Consider the following 17,440-nt stretch of genomic DNA (forward strand, 5'->3'; position numbering starts at 1 on the left):
CTGTTGACTTTTATAAATAGTCTTTGTGTTCATTTAGAAGAAAGGTTTTCTGAAGATGAGGTACAAGAATGGTCAGCTTTTGATTTCTCCGCAATTGCAGATTATGACTTCACATTTGGCGATGAACAAGTTAATGCCTTATGTCTAAAATATCATGATTTTCTAGCTGAAAATACTGTAATAGTTAGACAGTTTAATGATTTCAAATTTTCCGTGCAAGAAAAAATTAAATCCAAACCGATTTCAAACTTTGCTCAAATGGTGGCATTTGTACTTCAAAATGAACAGTTTTGCGACCAGGCACAGTTGATGGACATTGGGGGAACCTTTCTTGTGTCTACTGCGGACTGTGAGCGAGGTTTTAGCCTAATGAATCAACTTAAAAGCAAGCTGAGAAACCGTTTAGGATCTGGATCTGTTAATGAGAATCAAAAGCTATCAATTGGATGGAAGTTCTATAGAGTTTACAAAGAATGGGTAAATGCCAAAGACAGGAGAGGGAAAAAATAACTGAGTGACTTAAATATGTATGTTATTTTGCTGTTATTCTGTGCAGTTTTATGTCAAATATTTTGTAAACCTACATAAACTGTGCCATGTGTGCATTCAGTGCGCACATACTATTGTCACAGGGAAAAAATTTGCATAACATAAGATTTTTGTGCACACTGACTACTAAAAATTAGAGGGAACATTGGTCATGAGGAGCTGTGCTTTCATCTGGAACTTTGTATAACAAAAGGGCGAATAAGAAAGCATTTGGTACATAGTAATTTGAACCTTGGATCAGATGTGCATTTATACTGTTGCAACTGAATTTAGGTAGTGGTTTTAGTATTCCTTTGATCATCCTTTACAATATTTCGAGCTAGCTACAATGGCACCAGAGTCTCTATTACAACATATACTGTGCAAGAATTGTACATTTCGTTTTCCAGCAACACAGGGTATCAGAAGCTGCATTACTATTAATTTTCCTGTAATTAAAAAACAATATTCAGTGATACAGCACAGAAAAGGTCCTTCTGGCCCAAAGGGTGCACTGCCCAGCAACCCATCTATTTAACGTTAGCCTCATCATGTGACAATTTACAATGACCAATTAACCTACTAACCTGTACGTCTTTGGACTGAGAGAGGAAACCGGAACATCCAGAGGAAACCCATACGGTCATGGGAGAACATACAGACTTCTTACAGAAGGCACTGGAATTGAATACCGGACTCCAACGCCCCGAACTGTAACAGCGTTGCACTAACCGCTACACTACCGTTAATTGTTACACCTCTGACACCCTACGTCCATTGTTCCCAAATATAAAACAGAATCCTTTGTAAAATGGCCACCATCCTTTTAGTAAAGAAAGTTCTGTATTTAAACATCCATATAAAGTAATGAGTTAAGAGATAGTTTAAACATTAAATGGGTGCAAACATTAACATGTAGTTTGGATTTAGACATATACATTTCAATGGTCAATCAGTCGAGATCAAATTCAGAACAAGCACACCTCCTCCGTTAATATCTGTTATGCTGTACATAATTAACAGCACACTAAATTCTGTTAAAGGTTAAAGTGCCAATCAATTCCTTCCATCATTTCTGCAAACTACACAGAAGTGGTTGAAATTTGATGCCCGCTGCCAGCATATTTTATTTGCACACATCCAGCATTTTTTTGTAAATAAAACAGCACAATAATGCTGCAGCTTTTTTTGTAATATTTCTGATTCTTTATGGATTCAATCACCACTCTATTAGGTAGTTTTTTTCTTACAAAATTCTACCAAGCAACATTATCACAGTTAATTTTTTGTAACATCAGATTCAAGAGTGAACTCTATGCTTTGTCAAAAGAACTGAGTTTTTTTTCAAAAAGTTCCTTACAAAGGAGTTAGCTATTTCAAAAAAAATCACCCTTTTACTCATGTCTATTGACCTAGAAGACAGAATGACACATTGTCCACAAAAAATATAGCTTAAAGCACATATTACAGACAGTACTCCCTTGAAAAGCCAAGTAGTCCACATTAAAGTAAACACCAGCCCTCTTGCCAAGTGACAAAAATAAGTAAACGTTTAGAATACATTTGGGATTCTGCAAATCCAATCAACTTACCCGGATCATGTCAGATCTCTGGGGCATTGGCAGGTTCTGTAGTCAGACACGATCAAGGGTAACCAGGATACGCAGCATCATATTGTACAGGTTACACTACTTTTTAGTAAACATTCCCCTTTCTCTTCCGCCCATGCCAACCCTCCCATTCCCAATCAAACAATGTTTTATTTACATATTGATGCGTTGGTTTATTGATAACTGTTATAAAGTCTTATTTTTCTTGCAATTAGACAACATGGCAACTTAAAAATGCTTTGAGAAACAGCATGGCACAAGTTAACAGTGGCAGTACCAGGGACTGGGTAAGTGCACCTATGTAGAGTTACACGCAAGCTATACACCATGTCTCTGTTCTGGCTGGACAACATCAAAACTGTTCTTCAAAAAGAAGTGATTCTTGCCATGGCCAAAGTGCCCCATTGTCTTTCACTGAGCACGAGCACCTGCCTTCAGCTTTTCGAACATGCAGAACATCTCATTGTGTCTTATGGCGTGCCGCCGAAACTAATGCCAGTAAAAACACTAATGCATGACAGGGAAAACTTCTGGAATAATGCAAAATTTGAGGCAAAGCACATTTGCCATTAAGTGTGTAAGTGTTTTGTTTTTGTTGTTTTTCTTCTGTTTCCAAAGGATGCAATTTTGAGATTAGTCTCTGCACGCACCACTAGAGTGTCCCCAACTGTCATTCCCACGTTGCTGCATTTGATACTCCGCAGTAGTCTCTTGTGCGTGTAGCGTGTGCTGCATGGCACTATGTTATGATGTTGGACATAAATTCTAAGAAACGCTTTGAGTATTGTTCGGGGTTAACTGTTGATATCTCAGCACCAGCCTGCAATGCACAAACAACAATGCATTATTTCAATGGAGAACCATCCTCAGAAACCATTAACCCTTCAAGAGTCAACAAGTGCAGACTGTTAAAATGGTTACCTTCCTGTTCAATTAACAATAAGGAATTAATTGTATTGAGCAACACACACAAAGTGTTGAGGAATTCAGGCTTGACGAAGGCTCATAGATGCTACCTGAATTGCTCAGTTCTTCCAGCAATTTTTGTGTGTTGCTCAAGATTTCCAACATCTACAGATCTCTTTTGGTCCATCAAGTCTGCTCCTCCAAGATCTGCCAGAATTGTAGTTGTGCTGCCCCCGTGTCTTCCAAAGAGGTCATGATGGGGAGTTCCCCAGGTTGTTGGGAGATGCATGGCCACAGGACACCACTTGGCTTCAGGGGGCACAAGCTGAGACCCCTTCCATGAACCACCTGACGATGGTCTCCTGACAGCTCCTGCTACCAAAGGCCTTTCCAAATGACCATGATCAGAGACTTCGAAACAGTTTAAAATAATTACATTAAAAACATTTAAAAGTTGACACAAGAGATTCTGGAAATCTTGAGCAACATGTACAAAATGAAATACAATGTTGGAAAGTGTATGGTTATGCACTTTGGCAGAAGAAATAAACAGGCAGACTATTATTTAAATGGAGAGAGAATTCAAAGTTCTGAGATGCAACGGGACTTAGGAGTCCTCGTACAGGATACCCTTAAGGTTAAACTCCAGGTTGAGTCGGTGGTGAAGAAGGGGAATGCAATGTTGCCATTCATCTCTAGAGGAATAGAATATAGATGTGATGTTGAGGCTCTATAAGGCGCTGGTGAGACCTCACTTGGAGTACTGTGGGCAGCTTTGGTCTCCTTATTTAAGAAAGGATGTGCTGACGTTGGAGAGGGTTCAGAGAAGATTCACTAGAATGATTCCGGGAATGAGAGGGTTAACATATGAGGAACATTTGTCCGCTCTTGGACTGTATTCCTTGGAGCTTAGGAGAATGAGGGGGGGCCTCATAGAAACATTTCGAAGTGGCAAGATTGTTTCCCATGGTGGGGGAGTCTAGTACGAGAGGGCATGACTTAAGGATTGAAGGGCGCCCATTCAGAACAGGAATGCGAAGAAATTTTTTTAGCCAGAGAGTGGTGAATCTATGGAATTTGTTGCCACGGGCGGCAGTGGAGGCCAAGTGATTGGGTGTATTTAAGGCAGAGATTGATAGGTATCTGAGTAGCCAGGGCACCAAAGGTTATGGTGAGAAGGCGGGGGAGTGGGACTAAATGGGAGAATGGATCAGCTCATGATAAAATGGCGGAGCAGACTCAATGGGCCAAATGGCCGACTTCTGCTCCTTTGTTTTATGGTCTTATGGTCAAAATGCTAGAGGAAGTCAGCAGGTCAGATCTGTAACATCATCTGTTTATTTTCCTCCATAGATCTATAGAGGGGAATGGACAGATGATTTTTCAGGCCAAGACCCGAAATGTTGACTGTTTATTCCCCTCCACAGATGCTGCCTGACACGCTGAGTTGCTCCTGAATTTTTTGTGTGTTGCTTAAAAGTTGACATTTTAAATAACATTAATAGTTAAATTAACTTAAGTTAAAAATGCACAGACCACTCCAATGTTTAAACGAGGTTGACAAATCACATTGAAGTGAATTGGGCCACACCAGCTATGACTGGTGTAAACCTGAAAGGCTAGCTATGTAATGAGTAAGCAATTCAGTTCAGGCTGTTATGGAATACCCGTGACTCAATGGTGAGTCTGGTGGAAGAGCAAGAGCTCAGACGTTCAAAGAAAAATATTAAATAAGAAATTTGCTGCTGATGTGTTACAAACTCACAACAAAAGAAGTGTTAAAAAGAAGTAACAGCATGGTATTTATTATCATAGACTTTTGGCCACTTGATTAGGTACAGGAGGCCTAACTTCTTTACTCAGGGAGTGGTAGCTGTGTGGAACGAGCTTCCAGCAGAAGTGGTTGAGGCAGGTTCGATGTTGTCGTTTAAAGTTAAATTGGACAGCTATATGGACAGGAAAGGAATGGAGGGTTATGGGCTGAGTGCAGGTCAGTGGGACTAGGTGAGAGTAAGGGTTCAGCACAGACTAGAAGGGCCGAGATGGCCTGTTTCCGTGCTGTAATTGTTATATGGTCTTCTGCTGCTGTAACTTCGAGGTTTGACACGTGCGCTCAGAGATGCTTTCCTGCATGCCACTGTTGTGTGGTTAATAAAAGTGGCCACCAGGTGTAAAAGTGAGCAATGCAAATGGAAGACATTTATTTGCTAACTGCCCATATTTAACACGGAATATTTGGTGCTGAAGGCTTAGTGAGAGATTGGAGTGCATCTAGGTCTGAGGAGAGTGACAGGGTCTTTTGTTTTAATGGTTGATAACTGCACTGGTTAAGATTAAATATAAACATGCAGAAACCCATTAATAGTTTTTATTAATAGCTTTGTTACAATGCAAGGACTATTGCACTGAGGACCTGAATCATTTTTTAAAATATAGAATATATTCAAAACAGATCTGTCAGGACCTGTTGATCCTGGTTGTTTTAAAGGTAGTGAAAACTCCACAATGAACTAAGAACTTCTCCAATAAAGTTCAATCTGCTATGCACCTCCACTATTTTCCAGTTGATTTCAGCTATCTTTTCATTTCAGTTCTGTGCCTGAGGTGCTGCGAAAGTAAGGTTTTCCATTGCACCTGTGTATACAAGAAGTTGTGCATATGACAATGAACTTAACTTTGACTTTGAATTCAACAGGATTCAGAGGACACAGACTCAGAGTACAAGGACTTCCATTTAGAACAGAAATGAGTAGGATTTTTTTTCAGACAGAAGGTGGTGAATCTGTGGAATTTACTGCCATGGACGGATATGGAGGCCAAGTCATTGGGTATGTTCAAATTGGAGGTCGATACACTCTTGATTAATAATGGTGTCAAAGGTTACAGGGAGAAGGCAGGAGAATGGGGTTGAGAGGGATAATAAATCAGCCATAATGGAATGGCGGAGCAAGACTCGATGGGCCGAATGGCCTAATTCTGTTTGTATATCATTTTATGTATTAGATTGAGGCACTGGTCCAACATAATTTAACTCATTTCCCCATTCTCATAGGTCAATGATTTCCCAATGAATGTCTCCAATAAGACCAGAAGATATGAGAATTAGTCCAGTCGGCCTATCAAGTCTACTTCACCATTCTATCATAGTTGATTTATTATCTCCCTCAAGTCCATTCTCCTGCCTTCTCCCTGTAACCTTTGACAGCCTTACTAATCAAGAACCTATCAACCTCAGCTTTACTCAATACTCAATGACTTGGTCTTGCAGTCAACTGTGGCAATGGATTTCACAGATTCACCACCCTCTGGCTAAAAAAACACAATGCTCATCTGTTCTAAATAGATTCTGAGGCTGTGCCATCTGGACCTAGACTCTCTTAGTATAGGAAACATCCTCTCCACATTCACTCTATCTAGGCCTTTCAATATTGGATAGGTTTCAATGAGATCCCTTGCCATTCTTTTAAACTCCAGTGAGTACAGGCCCATAGCTATCAAACACTCCTCATAGGTTAACACATAAAACCATAAGACGTAGGAGTAGAACTAGGCCATTCAGCCCATCAAATCCACTCTGCCATTTGATCATGGCTAATCTATTCCCCTCTCAGCCCCAGTTTCCTACCTTCTCCCCTTAACCCTTCATGCCCTGACTAATCAAGAACCTATCAACCTCTGCTTTAAATATATCCAATGTCTTGGCCTCCACAGCCGCCAATGGCAACGAATTCCACAGATTCATCACCCTTTGGCTATGGAAATTCCTCCTCATCTCCTTCTAAACAGACATACCCCTACTCTGAGGCTGTGCCCTCTGGACCTAGACTTCCTCACTATAGGAAACGTCATCTCCACATCCACTCCATCTGGGCCTTTCAACATTCAATACGTTTCAATGATATCCCCCCCCCCCCCCCCATTTTTCTGAACTCCAGTGAGTAACGCTCCTCATATGGGAACTGTATTTCCCTCAATCCCAGGACTCTGCAGAGAGTGATGCGGACAGCCCAGCACATCTGTAGTTGTGAACTTCCCATGATTCAGGACATGTACAAGGACAGGTGTGAAAATAGTACCTGAAGGATCATTGGCGACCCAAGCTATCCCAGCTGCTACCATCTGGGAAACAGTACTGCAACATAAAAGCCAGGGCCAACAGGCTCCGGGACAGTTTCTTGCACCAGGCCATCAGACTGATGAACTCACGCTGATTTGAGTGTGCTCTATATCACATTGACTGTTCTATTTATTATAAATTATTATAAATTACAATGATTGCACATTTAGATGGAGACCTAACGTAAAGATTTTTACTTCTCATGTAAGTGAAGGATGTAAGTAATAAAGTCAATTCAATTCATTTGTGGAATCATCCTTTGAATCCTCTCCAATGTCAGCACATCCTTACAATTCTCCAAGTGAGGCTTCACCAGTGCCTTATAAAGCCCCAGCATTGTTTTTATATTCTAGTCCTCTTCAAATGAATGTTAATATTACATTTGCCTTCCTCACCACCAACTCAATCTGCAAGTTAACCTTTAGGGAATCCTGTACGAAGACTCCTAAGTCAATTTGCACCTCAGAGTTTTGAATTTTCTCCACACTTAGAAAATAGTCTACACTTTTATTTCTTCTACCAAAGTGCAGGATCATAAACTTCCCGACACTGTATTCCATCTGCCACATCTTTGCCCATTCTCCTAATCTGTCTAAGTCCTTCTGCAACCTCCCTGTTTCCTCAACAATACCTGCCCCTCCACCTATTTTCATATTGTCTGCAAAAAGCCATCAATTCTGTCACCTAAGTCATTGAAAAGGCTCCCTTTATTCTCACTCTTTGCCGCCTGCCAATGAGTCCATCCTCTATCCATGCTAGAATACTGTGGGCTCTTATCTTGTGAAGCAGCCTCATGTGCAGCACCTTGTCAAAGGCCTTCTGAAAATCCAAGTACACAATATCCATCAATTCTTCTTTGTCTACCCTACTTGTTATTTCCTCAAAGAATTCCAACAAATTTCTCTGACAAGATTTTCTCTTAAGGAAACCTTGTTGACTTTGGCCTATTTTATCATGCGTCTTTAAGTACCCTAAGACCAACCACTGAAGTTAGGCTAACTAGTCTGTCTCCTTCCTTTCTTGAAGAGTGATATTTGCAAGTTTTTAGTCCTCTGTAGCCATTGCAGAATCTATTGACTCTTGAAAGATCATTACTAATGCCTCCACAATTTCTTTAGCCACCTCTTTCAGAACTCTGGTGTGGAGTCCATCTGGTCCAGGTGACTTATTTACCTTCAGACCTTTCAGTTTCCCAAGAACCTTCTCCCTAGTAAAGGGAACTGCACTCACCTCTGCCCCCTGACATTCTCGAATTTCTGGCATACTGCGAGTGTTTTCCACAGTGAAGAACACCACAAAATACTTATTCAGTTCATCCACCGTTTCCTTGTCCCCGATTACTACCTCTCCAGTGTAATTTTCCAGCAGTCCAATATCTACTTGTACCTCTCTTTCACTCTTTATATATGTTATGATTGCACTGCTCCTGGGAAACGCTGTCTCATTCTGCCCTGCAGAGCTGATGTATGGTTAGAATGACAATAAAATTTTTTGAATCTTGAATCTTGAATCTGAAAAATACATTTGGTATCCTCTGACATTATTGGCTCGCTTACCTTCATATTTTCCCGGCTTGTAGCTTTTTAGTTGGTTTTTAAAAGCTTGCTAATCCTTTAATTTCCCACTTTTTTGCTCTATTATATGCTCTCACTTTTGCTTTTTTTGTTGGTTTTGACACCCCTTGTCAGCCATGGTTGCGTCATCCAGCCTTTAGAATGTACCTATCCTGCCCCTTCCGAATTTCAGAGCATTGCTGCTGCTCTGCCGTCATCCCTGCCAGTATCTCTCTCCAATCAACTTTGGCCAGCTCCTTTTCTAAGCCTGTGTAATTCCCTTTACACCACTTATATAGAAACATAGAAAACCTACAGCACAATACAGACCCTTTGGCCCACAAAGTTGTGCCGAACATGTCCCTACCTTAGAAATTACTAGGCTTACCCACAGCCCTCTATTTTTTTAAGCTCCATGTATCTATCCAAAAGTCTCTTAGAAGACCCTATCTTATCCGTCTCCACCACCGTCGCCGGCAACCCATTCCACGCACTCACCACTCTCTGCATAAAAAACTTACCCCTGACATCTCCTCTGTACCACCCCCAAGCAACTTAAACCTCTGTCCTCTTGTGGCAGCCATTTCAGCCCCGGGAAAAAGCGTCTGACTATCCACATGATCAATGCCTCTCATCATCTTATATACCCCTATCAGGTCACCTCTCATCCTCCGTCGCTCCAAGGAGAAAAGGCCGAGTTCACTCAACCTGTCTTATATATCTCTATCAGGTCACCTCTCATCCTCCGTCACTCCAGGGAGAAAAGGCCAAGTTCACTCAACCTGTTATCTTCTCCCTCTCAAATTTGCAGGCTGAATTCTATCATATTATGATCACTTTCTTCTAAAGGTTCCTTTACCTGAAGCTCCCTAATCAAATCTGGTTCATTACACATCACACAATCCAGAATGGCTGATTCTTTAGTGGGTTCAACCACAAGCTGCTCTAAAAAGTCATCTCGTAGGCATTCTACAAATTTTCTCTCTTGGGACACAAAATTAGCACCAACTTGATTTTCCCAATCTACCTGCATATTGAAATCCCTCATTATTGTTGTAACATTGCCATTTTGAGATGCATTTTCTATCTCCCGTTGCAATTTGTAGCCCACATCCTGGCTACCATTGAGAGGTCTGCTTGTATATAACTCGCACCAGGGTCTTTTTAATCCTTGCAGTTTCCTTAACTCTACCCACAATGATTCTACATCTTCTGATCTTATGTCACCTCTTTCTAAGGATTTGATTTCATGTTTTACCAACAGAGCCTCCCCAGCCCTTTTGCCTACCTGCCTGTCCTTTCGATGCAATGCCTCTCTTTGAAGCTCCCAACTATGATCTTCTTTCAGCCACGACTCAGTGATGCCAACAATATCATATCTGCCAATCTCTAACTGTGCTACAATATCATTTACCTTATCCATAATACTGTGTGCATTCAAATATAATATCTTCAGTCCTGTATTCATCACCTTTTTTGATTTTGTCCCCCTTACACTTTAACTCATCCCACTGACTGCAATTGTGCCCTATCATCTGCCTGTCCTTCCTCATAGTCTCACTACACACTGCCTCTGCTTGTATAATAACCGCCCCATCCTCAGCCCTATCACTCAGTTTGCCACCCCCCTACCAAATACTTTTAAACCCTCCCCAAGAGTTCTAGCAAACCTGTCCATGAGGGATATTGGTTCCCCTCAGGTTCAAGTGTAACCCATCCCTTTTGTACAGGTTATATCTTCCTCAGAAGAGATCCCAATGATGCAGAAACCTGAAACTCTGCCCTCTGCACCAGTTCCTCAGCCATGCATTCACCTGCCAAATCATCCTGTTCTTACCTTTACAGGCAGCAATCCAGCGATTACTACCCTGGAAATCCTGCGTTTCAGATTTCTACCTAGCTCTCTAAATTCTCTCTTCAGGACCTCCTCTCTTTTCATTCCTATGTCACTGGTGCCAATATATAGCAAAATGTCAGGCTGCTCCCCCTCCTCCTTTAGAATGTCATGGACCCTATCCGAGACGTCCCTGCCCCTGGCACCTGGGAAGCAGCATGCCATCCGGTGCTTCTATCACTTCCACAGAATCTCGTGTCTACTGCTCTGACTATGGAATCCCCTATCACTACTGCAGATCTCTTCTCCCCCCCACTTTCCCTTCTGAGCCACAGTGCCAGAGACACGGTCACTGCTGCTCCCCTTTGGTAGGCACCCCCTCTCAGCAGTATCCAAAGCGGTATACTTATTATTGAGGGGAATGACCACAGTGGTACTCTGTACTGGCTGCCCTTTTCCTTTCCCTCTCCTGACCGTCACCCAGGTACTTGTCTCCTGCAACTAAGGGGTGACTACCTCCCTGTGGCTCCTATCTATCACCTCTCAGTTTTCCATATGAGCCAAAAGTCATTGAGCTGCAGCTCCAGTTCTCTGAGGAGAACCCTTTTCATTCATAGGATCATTCTTGTGAACCTTCTCTGGACCCTCTCCAATGCCAACACATCCTTTCTTAGATAAGGGTCCCAAATCTGCTCACAATATTCCAAGTGTAGTCTGACCAATGCCTTATAAAGCCTCAGCATTATATTCTTGCTTTTATAGAAACACAGAAAACCTACAGCACAATACAGACTCTTCGGCCCACAAAGCTGTGCCAAACATGTCCTTACCTTAGAAATTACCTAGGGTTACCCATAGCCCTCTATTTTTCTAAGCTCCATGTACCTATCCAGGAGTCTCTTAAAAGGACCCTATCGTATCTGCCTCCACCACAATTGCTAGTAGCCCATTCCACGCACTCACTACTCTCTGCGTAAAAAACTTACCCCTGACATCTCCTCTGTACCTACTCCCAAGCCCTAGGAAAAAGCCTCTGACTATCCACATGATCAATGCCTCTCATCATCTTGTACACCTCTATCAGATCACCTCTCATCCTCCGTCGCTCCAAGGAGAAAAGGCCGAGTTCACTCAACCTATTCTCATAAGGCATGCTCCCCAATCCAGGCAACATCCTTGTAAATCTCTTCTGCGCCCTTTCTATGGTTTCCACATCCTTCCTGTAGTGAGGCAACCAGAACTGAGCACAGTACTCCAAGTGAGGTCTGACCAGGATCCTATTTTGTTGCAACATTACCTTTCGGCTCCTAAACTCAATCCCACGATTGATGAAGGTCAATACACCGTATGTTTTCTTAACCATAGAGCCATCCTGCGCAGCAGCCATGAGTGTCCTATGGACTCGAACCCCAAGATCCCTCTGATCCTCCACACTGCCAAGAGTCTTACCATTAATACTATATTGACAGCCATCATACCTGACCTACCAAAATGAACCACCTCACACTTATCTGGGTTGAACTCCATCTGCCACTTCTCAGCACAGTTTTGCATCCTGTCAAAGTCACGCTGTAACCTCTGACAGCCCTCCACACTATCCACAATAGCCCCCAACCTTGTATCATCAGCAAATTTACTAACCCAACCCTCCACTTCCTCATCCAGGTCATTTATAAAAATCACGAAGAGAAGGAGTCCCAGAACAGATCCCTGAGGCACACCACTGGTCACTGACCTCCATGCAGAATATGACCCATCCATAACCACTCTTTGCCTTCTGTGGGCAAGACAGTTCTGGATCCACAAAGCAATGTCCCCTTAGATCCCATGCCTCCTTACTTTCTCAATAAGTCTTGCATGGGGTACTTTATCAAATGCCTTGCTGAAATCCATATACACTACATCTACGGCTCTACCTTCATCAATGTGTTTAGTCGCATCCTCAAAAAATTCAATCAGGTTTGTAAGGCATGACCTGCCTTTGACAAAGCCATGCTGACTATTCCTTATCATATTATGCCTCTCCAAAATGTTCATAAATCCTGCCTCTCAGGATCTTTTTGATCAACTTACAAACCTCTGAAGTAAGACTCACTGGTCTATAATTTCCTGGGCTATCTCTACTCCCTTTCTTGAATAAAGGAACAACATCCGCAACCCTCCAATCCTCCGGAGCCGCTCCCATCCCCATTGATGATTCAAAGATCATCGCCAGAGGCTCAGCAATCTCCTCCCTCGTCTCCCACAGTAGCCTGGGGTACATCTCGTCCAGTCCTGGTGTTCCATCTACCACTTCTTTGCCCATTCTCTCCCCCATCTGTCCAAGTCTTTTTGCAGACTCCCTACTTCCTTGACACTACCTGCCTCTCCACCTATCTTTGTATTCATTGTCCAGATCATTGACATTTAAAGTGGAAAGAATCGGCCCCAACACTGACCACTGTGGAACACCACTAATTACCGGCAGCCAACCTTTGTGCCACTCTTTGCCTCCTGCCAATCAGCTAATGCTCTATCCATGCTGGTATCTTTCCTGTAATACCATGGGCTCTTATCTTGTTAAGCAGCCTCATGTGCGGCATCTTGTCAAAGGCCTTCTGAAAATCCAAGCAAATAACATCCTTTGTCTATACTGTCTGATATTTCCTCAAAGAATTCCAACAGATTTGTCAGGCAGGATTTCCCCTTTGGAAACCAAGCTGACATTGGCCTTGACTAGGTTGCAACTGGTCTTGTTGAGTCAGAATCCACTGGGAATTCAAGTCAAAATGGCCAAGCTCACTAGTTCTATAAATTAGAGGGTAGGAAGGAGTAAAAGAGACACAAGAGATTCTCTAAGTGCTGGTAATCATTATGAAGGCACACAAAACGTTGGAGGAATTCAGCAGGCCAGGCAGCATCTATGAAGCAGTCGGTATTTCAGGCCAAATCTCTTGATCAGGATACTGCCTAACCTGCTGAGTTCCTCCAGTACTTTTGTGTGTTACTCAGGAGTAAAAGAGAGCTGGATTAGTGCCACGTAATAATTAGAGAAATTCATTGAAGACAACACCGATCATCATTCCAATCATCAACTCCGAGGATGTCACATTCTGCCAGCGACCCCGAGTTTCCACTGGGTGCTCTGGTTTCCTCCCACCACCCAACAGTACTGACTGAGATACATTTTGAGGAGATACCATGACTGAGATAGGGAGAAGATGTGGGAAAAAGCAACAAAGACAATGAACAGAACAAAATATCTGACAATACCTCAGTAATGTGCAAAAATTGGATCTGAATTCAGGCTCTATTGGGACAACTGCTTGTCTGTTAATAGGATTAACACCTTATCCTTGCAGCATACAAGTAATCATTTACAGGCTCATCAACATCTCCACCCACTAACCCACCCCTTCACAGCCTCAACCACCACTACTTTACCAAAGAAAGGGGCTTCCCTTCCTCCACCATCAATGCTGCCCTAACCCGCATCTCTTCCATTTCACACACATTTGACCTCAACCCATCCACCCAGCACCCCACCAGGGATGGGGTTCCTCTTGTCCTCTACCACCCCACCAGCCTCTACATCTAGTAAGTAATTCGCCGTAACTTCTGCCATCTCCAACGGGATCCCACCACGAAGCATATCTTTCCCCACTTTCTGCTCTCCACAGGGATCACTTGCTACATGACTCTCTTGTCCATTCATCCCTCCCCACTGATCTCCCTCCTGGTACTTATCCTTGCAAACCGAACAAGTGCCATACCTGCCACTATCCCTCACTACCATTCAGGGCCCCAGTCCTTTCAGGTGATGCAACACTTTCCTTGTGGCTCTGTTGGGGTCATCTACTGAATCTGGTGCTCCCAGTGTGGGGTATATTGGTGAGACCTGATGTAGATTGGGACTCTGTTTCACCGAGCACCTACAGGTCTGGCAGAAAAAGCGGGATCTGGCAGAAAAAGCAGGCTCTCCCAGTGGCTACTAATTTTAATTCCACTTTCCATTCCCATTCCGACATGTCAGTCCATGGCCGCCTCTACTGCCGCAATGATCCCATTGGAGGAACAACACCTTATACTCCGTCTGGGGAGCCTCCGACCTGATGGCATGAACATTGACTTCTTGAACTTCTGGCACTGCCCTCCCACCCCTTCCTCATTCCCATTTCCCTCTCTCTCCTTATCTCCTTTTACCTGCCCATCATCTCCCTCTGGTGCTCCTCTCACTTCTCTTTCTTCCATGGCGTTTTGTCCTCTCCCTTCAGGTTCTCCCTTCTTCAGCCCTTTATCATTTTTCACCAATCAACTTCCAGCTCTTTACTTCACCCCTCCCCCACTCCCAGTTTCACCTATCACCTACTACCTTGTATTTCTTCCTCCCCTCCCCCACCTTCTTATGCTGACCTCATCTTTTTACTCCAGTCCTGATTAAGCGTCTTGGCCCAAAACGTCAACTGTACTCTTTTCCATCGACACTGCCTGGCCTGCTGAGTTCCCCCAGCATTTAGTGTGTGCTGCTTTATCATTCTCTGTCTATCACCCATGTACACACACTCCTGTGCCTAGTGTTATTTTTGTTAACATACAATCAATGAATACAAGCTATCTTATGTATTTTTATTTATTGTGCTTTTACAAAATTATTATTGTTCTTTATCTTATTGTGCTTCATTGGAGCTGGAGTAACAATTATTTCATTCTCCTTTACACTTGAGTACTGGAAATTTAAACAATCTTAAATCTTGAGGATATGTGCAAGTTGCTTCTGGATAAAGCGCAGGGGCACAGAAACTGGTATTATTAATCATTCTCAAATTCTCCATATCTCCAAATGTGCCCAGAGTTTGAATTTAATTGTCACAGGTGATCTACTTACCCCGTGTTTCACTGTTTTGGCAGCATGAGCAGCTTTCTTCTTTGCATCATAATGAGTTAAAATGTCAATTATTGCCATAAAGAAAACTTCTTTCCTTGGGGCATCTGGAAAATTAGCCAGTATGACTGACATTAGAGAACAAGACTATTACAACTTAGTTATGATGTAAGCACTAGAGAACACATTTTTTTTGAAATGTGCAGCTGTGACCACAATAACTTTACAAACTCACATTTGCATACTTTCTGCACATATAACAATTCACCCAAGACCCCGGTGAGACAGAGTGGGAGATGGAACAGAACATCGCTTTTCACACACACCATCTAATTAGCTAATCACAATTTCCGTGACAACGGTCAATCACAACAGTGTTCCTGGTCATCACCATGGCAATAGTGACCACCTAATTAGTAACTTCATTGGTAAGGCATGAAATTGATGGAAATGCAAAGTCCAAGTCTACAAGCTCCAGGCTTGTTAGATTTAATGTTTAAAAAGAAACATTGCTGATACTGTTCTCCATTTTAATAACAACCATATATTACAATGCCATCCTTACTATATTAAATAAACTGCAGGCAGTCTACCCACTGATTATTGAAATATAAAGACAGTAAATTTCCCAGATGCTGCTGTCTGGAAAAACTATTTATTCGACTAAAACCAAGAAACAGAGAGTGCAGTGGGATGTAGGCTGTGTTTGGAGCAACTAAAACACTTGATTGTAATTTAGTTGCTGATATAAAACTTCCAAATCAGAATCAGATTTATTACCACTGATATTGGTTGTAAAATTTGTTGTTTTATGGCAGCAGTACAGCACGATACATATACTATACACACACACACACACACACACACACAGACACACATACACACACACACAGTGGATCCTAGTTAATTGGGCATTTGGGCAGCTGCTTATTTGGGACAACTCTAAAGAAAAAAAGCTAATCGAGAAAATAGTCAGAATTCTCTTCGTTTATTTGGGACACTATACTGCTTAATTGAGGCAGGAGACTGTGAACAGTTTTCTAACTGGTGTCAGTCGTGCGTAATTGCACTACACTGCAGTTTTTAGATAGTGCCAGTTGTGTGTGTTTGTGTTCAAAAACAGCGACTTTTTGTCACTGATTGTTGAAGAGAAATAAGCAGTAAGACAATTCAGAACTGTTTTGCTCACTGTGGTTTCAAGCATTCAGGCTTCGAGATGCCACAAATGGCCAGGAGTGAAATGAAACATCTACTTCAACAAGTTAGGACCTACAAAGAATTTGAAGAAATCAACAATCATCTGAAATGTTACAATGCTGTTGATGATACAATGTATTTAATTTAAATACGTGTGTGTGTGTGTGTGTGTGTGTGTATTTACATTAAAAAATTACTGACCATAAGACATAGGAACAGAATTAGGTCATCTGGCCCATTGAGTCTGCTCTGCCATTCCATCATGGCTGATTTTTTTTTATCCTTCCCAACCCCCTTCTCCTGCCTTCTCCCCATATCGTTTGATGTCCTTACTAATCAAGAACCTATCAAGCTCTACTTTAAAGTAGTACTCATGAGCTGTTCAGAAATCGTAGTGGGCGGAAATTAAATATTTTGTGGATAATTGGGCATGGTATGTGTCAGGTGAACTGGTATTGGGTTCCAGTGAACTAGAGTGAAAGCCATTATAGTCTCTCCCTGTATTATGAACACCTGACTTATGGATGCACAATTGGGAGAATGAGCCATAACAACTGGGGGCTGGGTGGAGCCGAGTAGAGCTGGGAGCACTGAGCTAGGAAGAGAGGCCGCCAGCCACATTTCCCACACCTGCTCACTCTCCCAACTCTACTGTTCCTCTGATCCTCTCCCATGCACTGTTGCTGATCTCCCAATTATGGAAAATTCATGTTATAAATGGTTTGCAAGAATGGAACCCTTTTGTAAACTGCAGACTGCCTGTACTCACTCAATTTTTGCGTTGGATTTACCATCTTTGCAAAATCATGGTCCTGTACAACCTTAAACAATCTG

The 17,440-nt window shown here is 42.4% G+C and overlaps 1 protein-coding gene across 6 annotated transcripts in view; it reads right to left on the reverse strand.

The window, feature by feature from the left end:
* Positions 1 to 1,092: 1,092 nt before the first annotated feature.
* The window catches only part of LOC140191482 (phosphatidylinositol 5-phosphate 4-kinase type-2 beta-like), a 238,037-nt gene continuing 221,689 nt past the window's right edge, over positions 1,093 to 17,440 (reverse strand). For 3 of the 6 annotated variants that reach the window (XM_072248930.1, XM_072248933.1, XM_072248932.1), the window contains exons 10-11: positions 15,413 to 15,537; positions 1,093 to 2,958 (exon numbers count right to left, since the gene is read on the reverse strand). In XM_072248930.1, the coding sequence (XP_072105031.1) occupies positions 2,878 to 2,958; positions 15,413 to 15,537 (206 nt within the window). In that variant the 3' untranslated portion in view covers positions 1,093 to 2,877. The remainder of the gene's footprint in view (positions 2,959 to 15,412; positions 15,538 to 17,440) is intronic. The other 3 variants (XM_072248931.1, XM_072248936.1, XM_072248934.1) reach the window with 3 other exon arrangements.

Source organism: Mobula birostris, chromosome X (assembly GCF_030028105.1).
Source record: "Mobula birostris isolate sMobBir1 chromosome X, sMobBir1.hap1, whole genome shotgun sequence".
Classification (NCBI taxonomy): Eukaryota; Metazoa; Chordata; class Chondrichthyes; order Myliobatiformes; family Myliobatidae; genus Mobula; species Mobula birostris.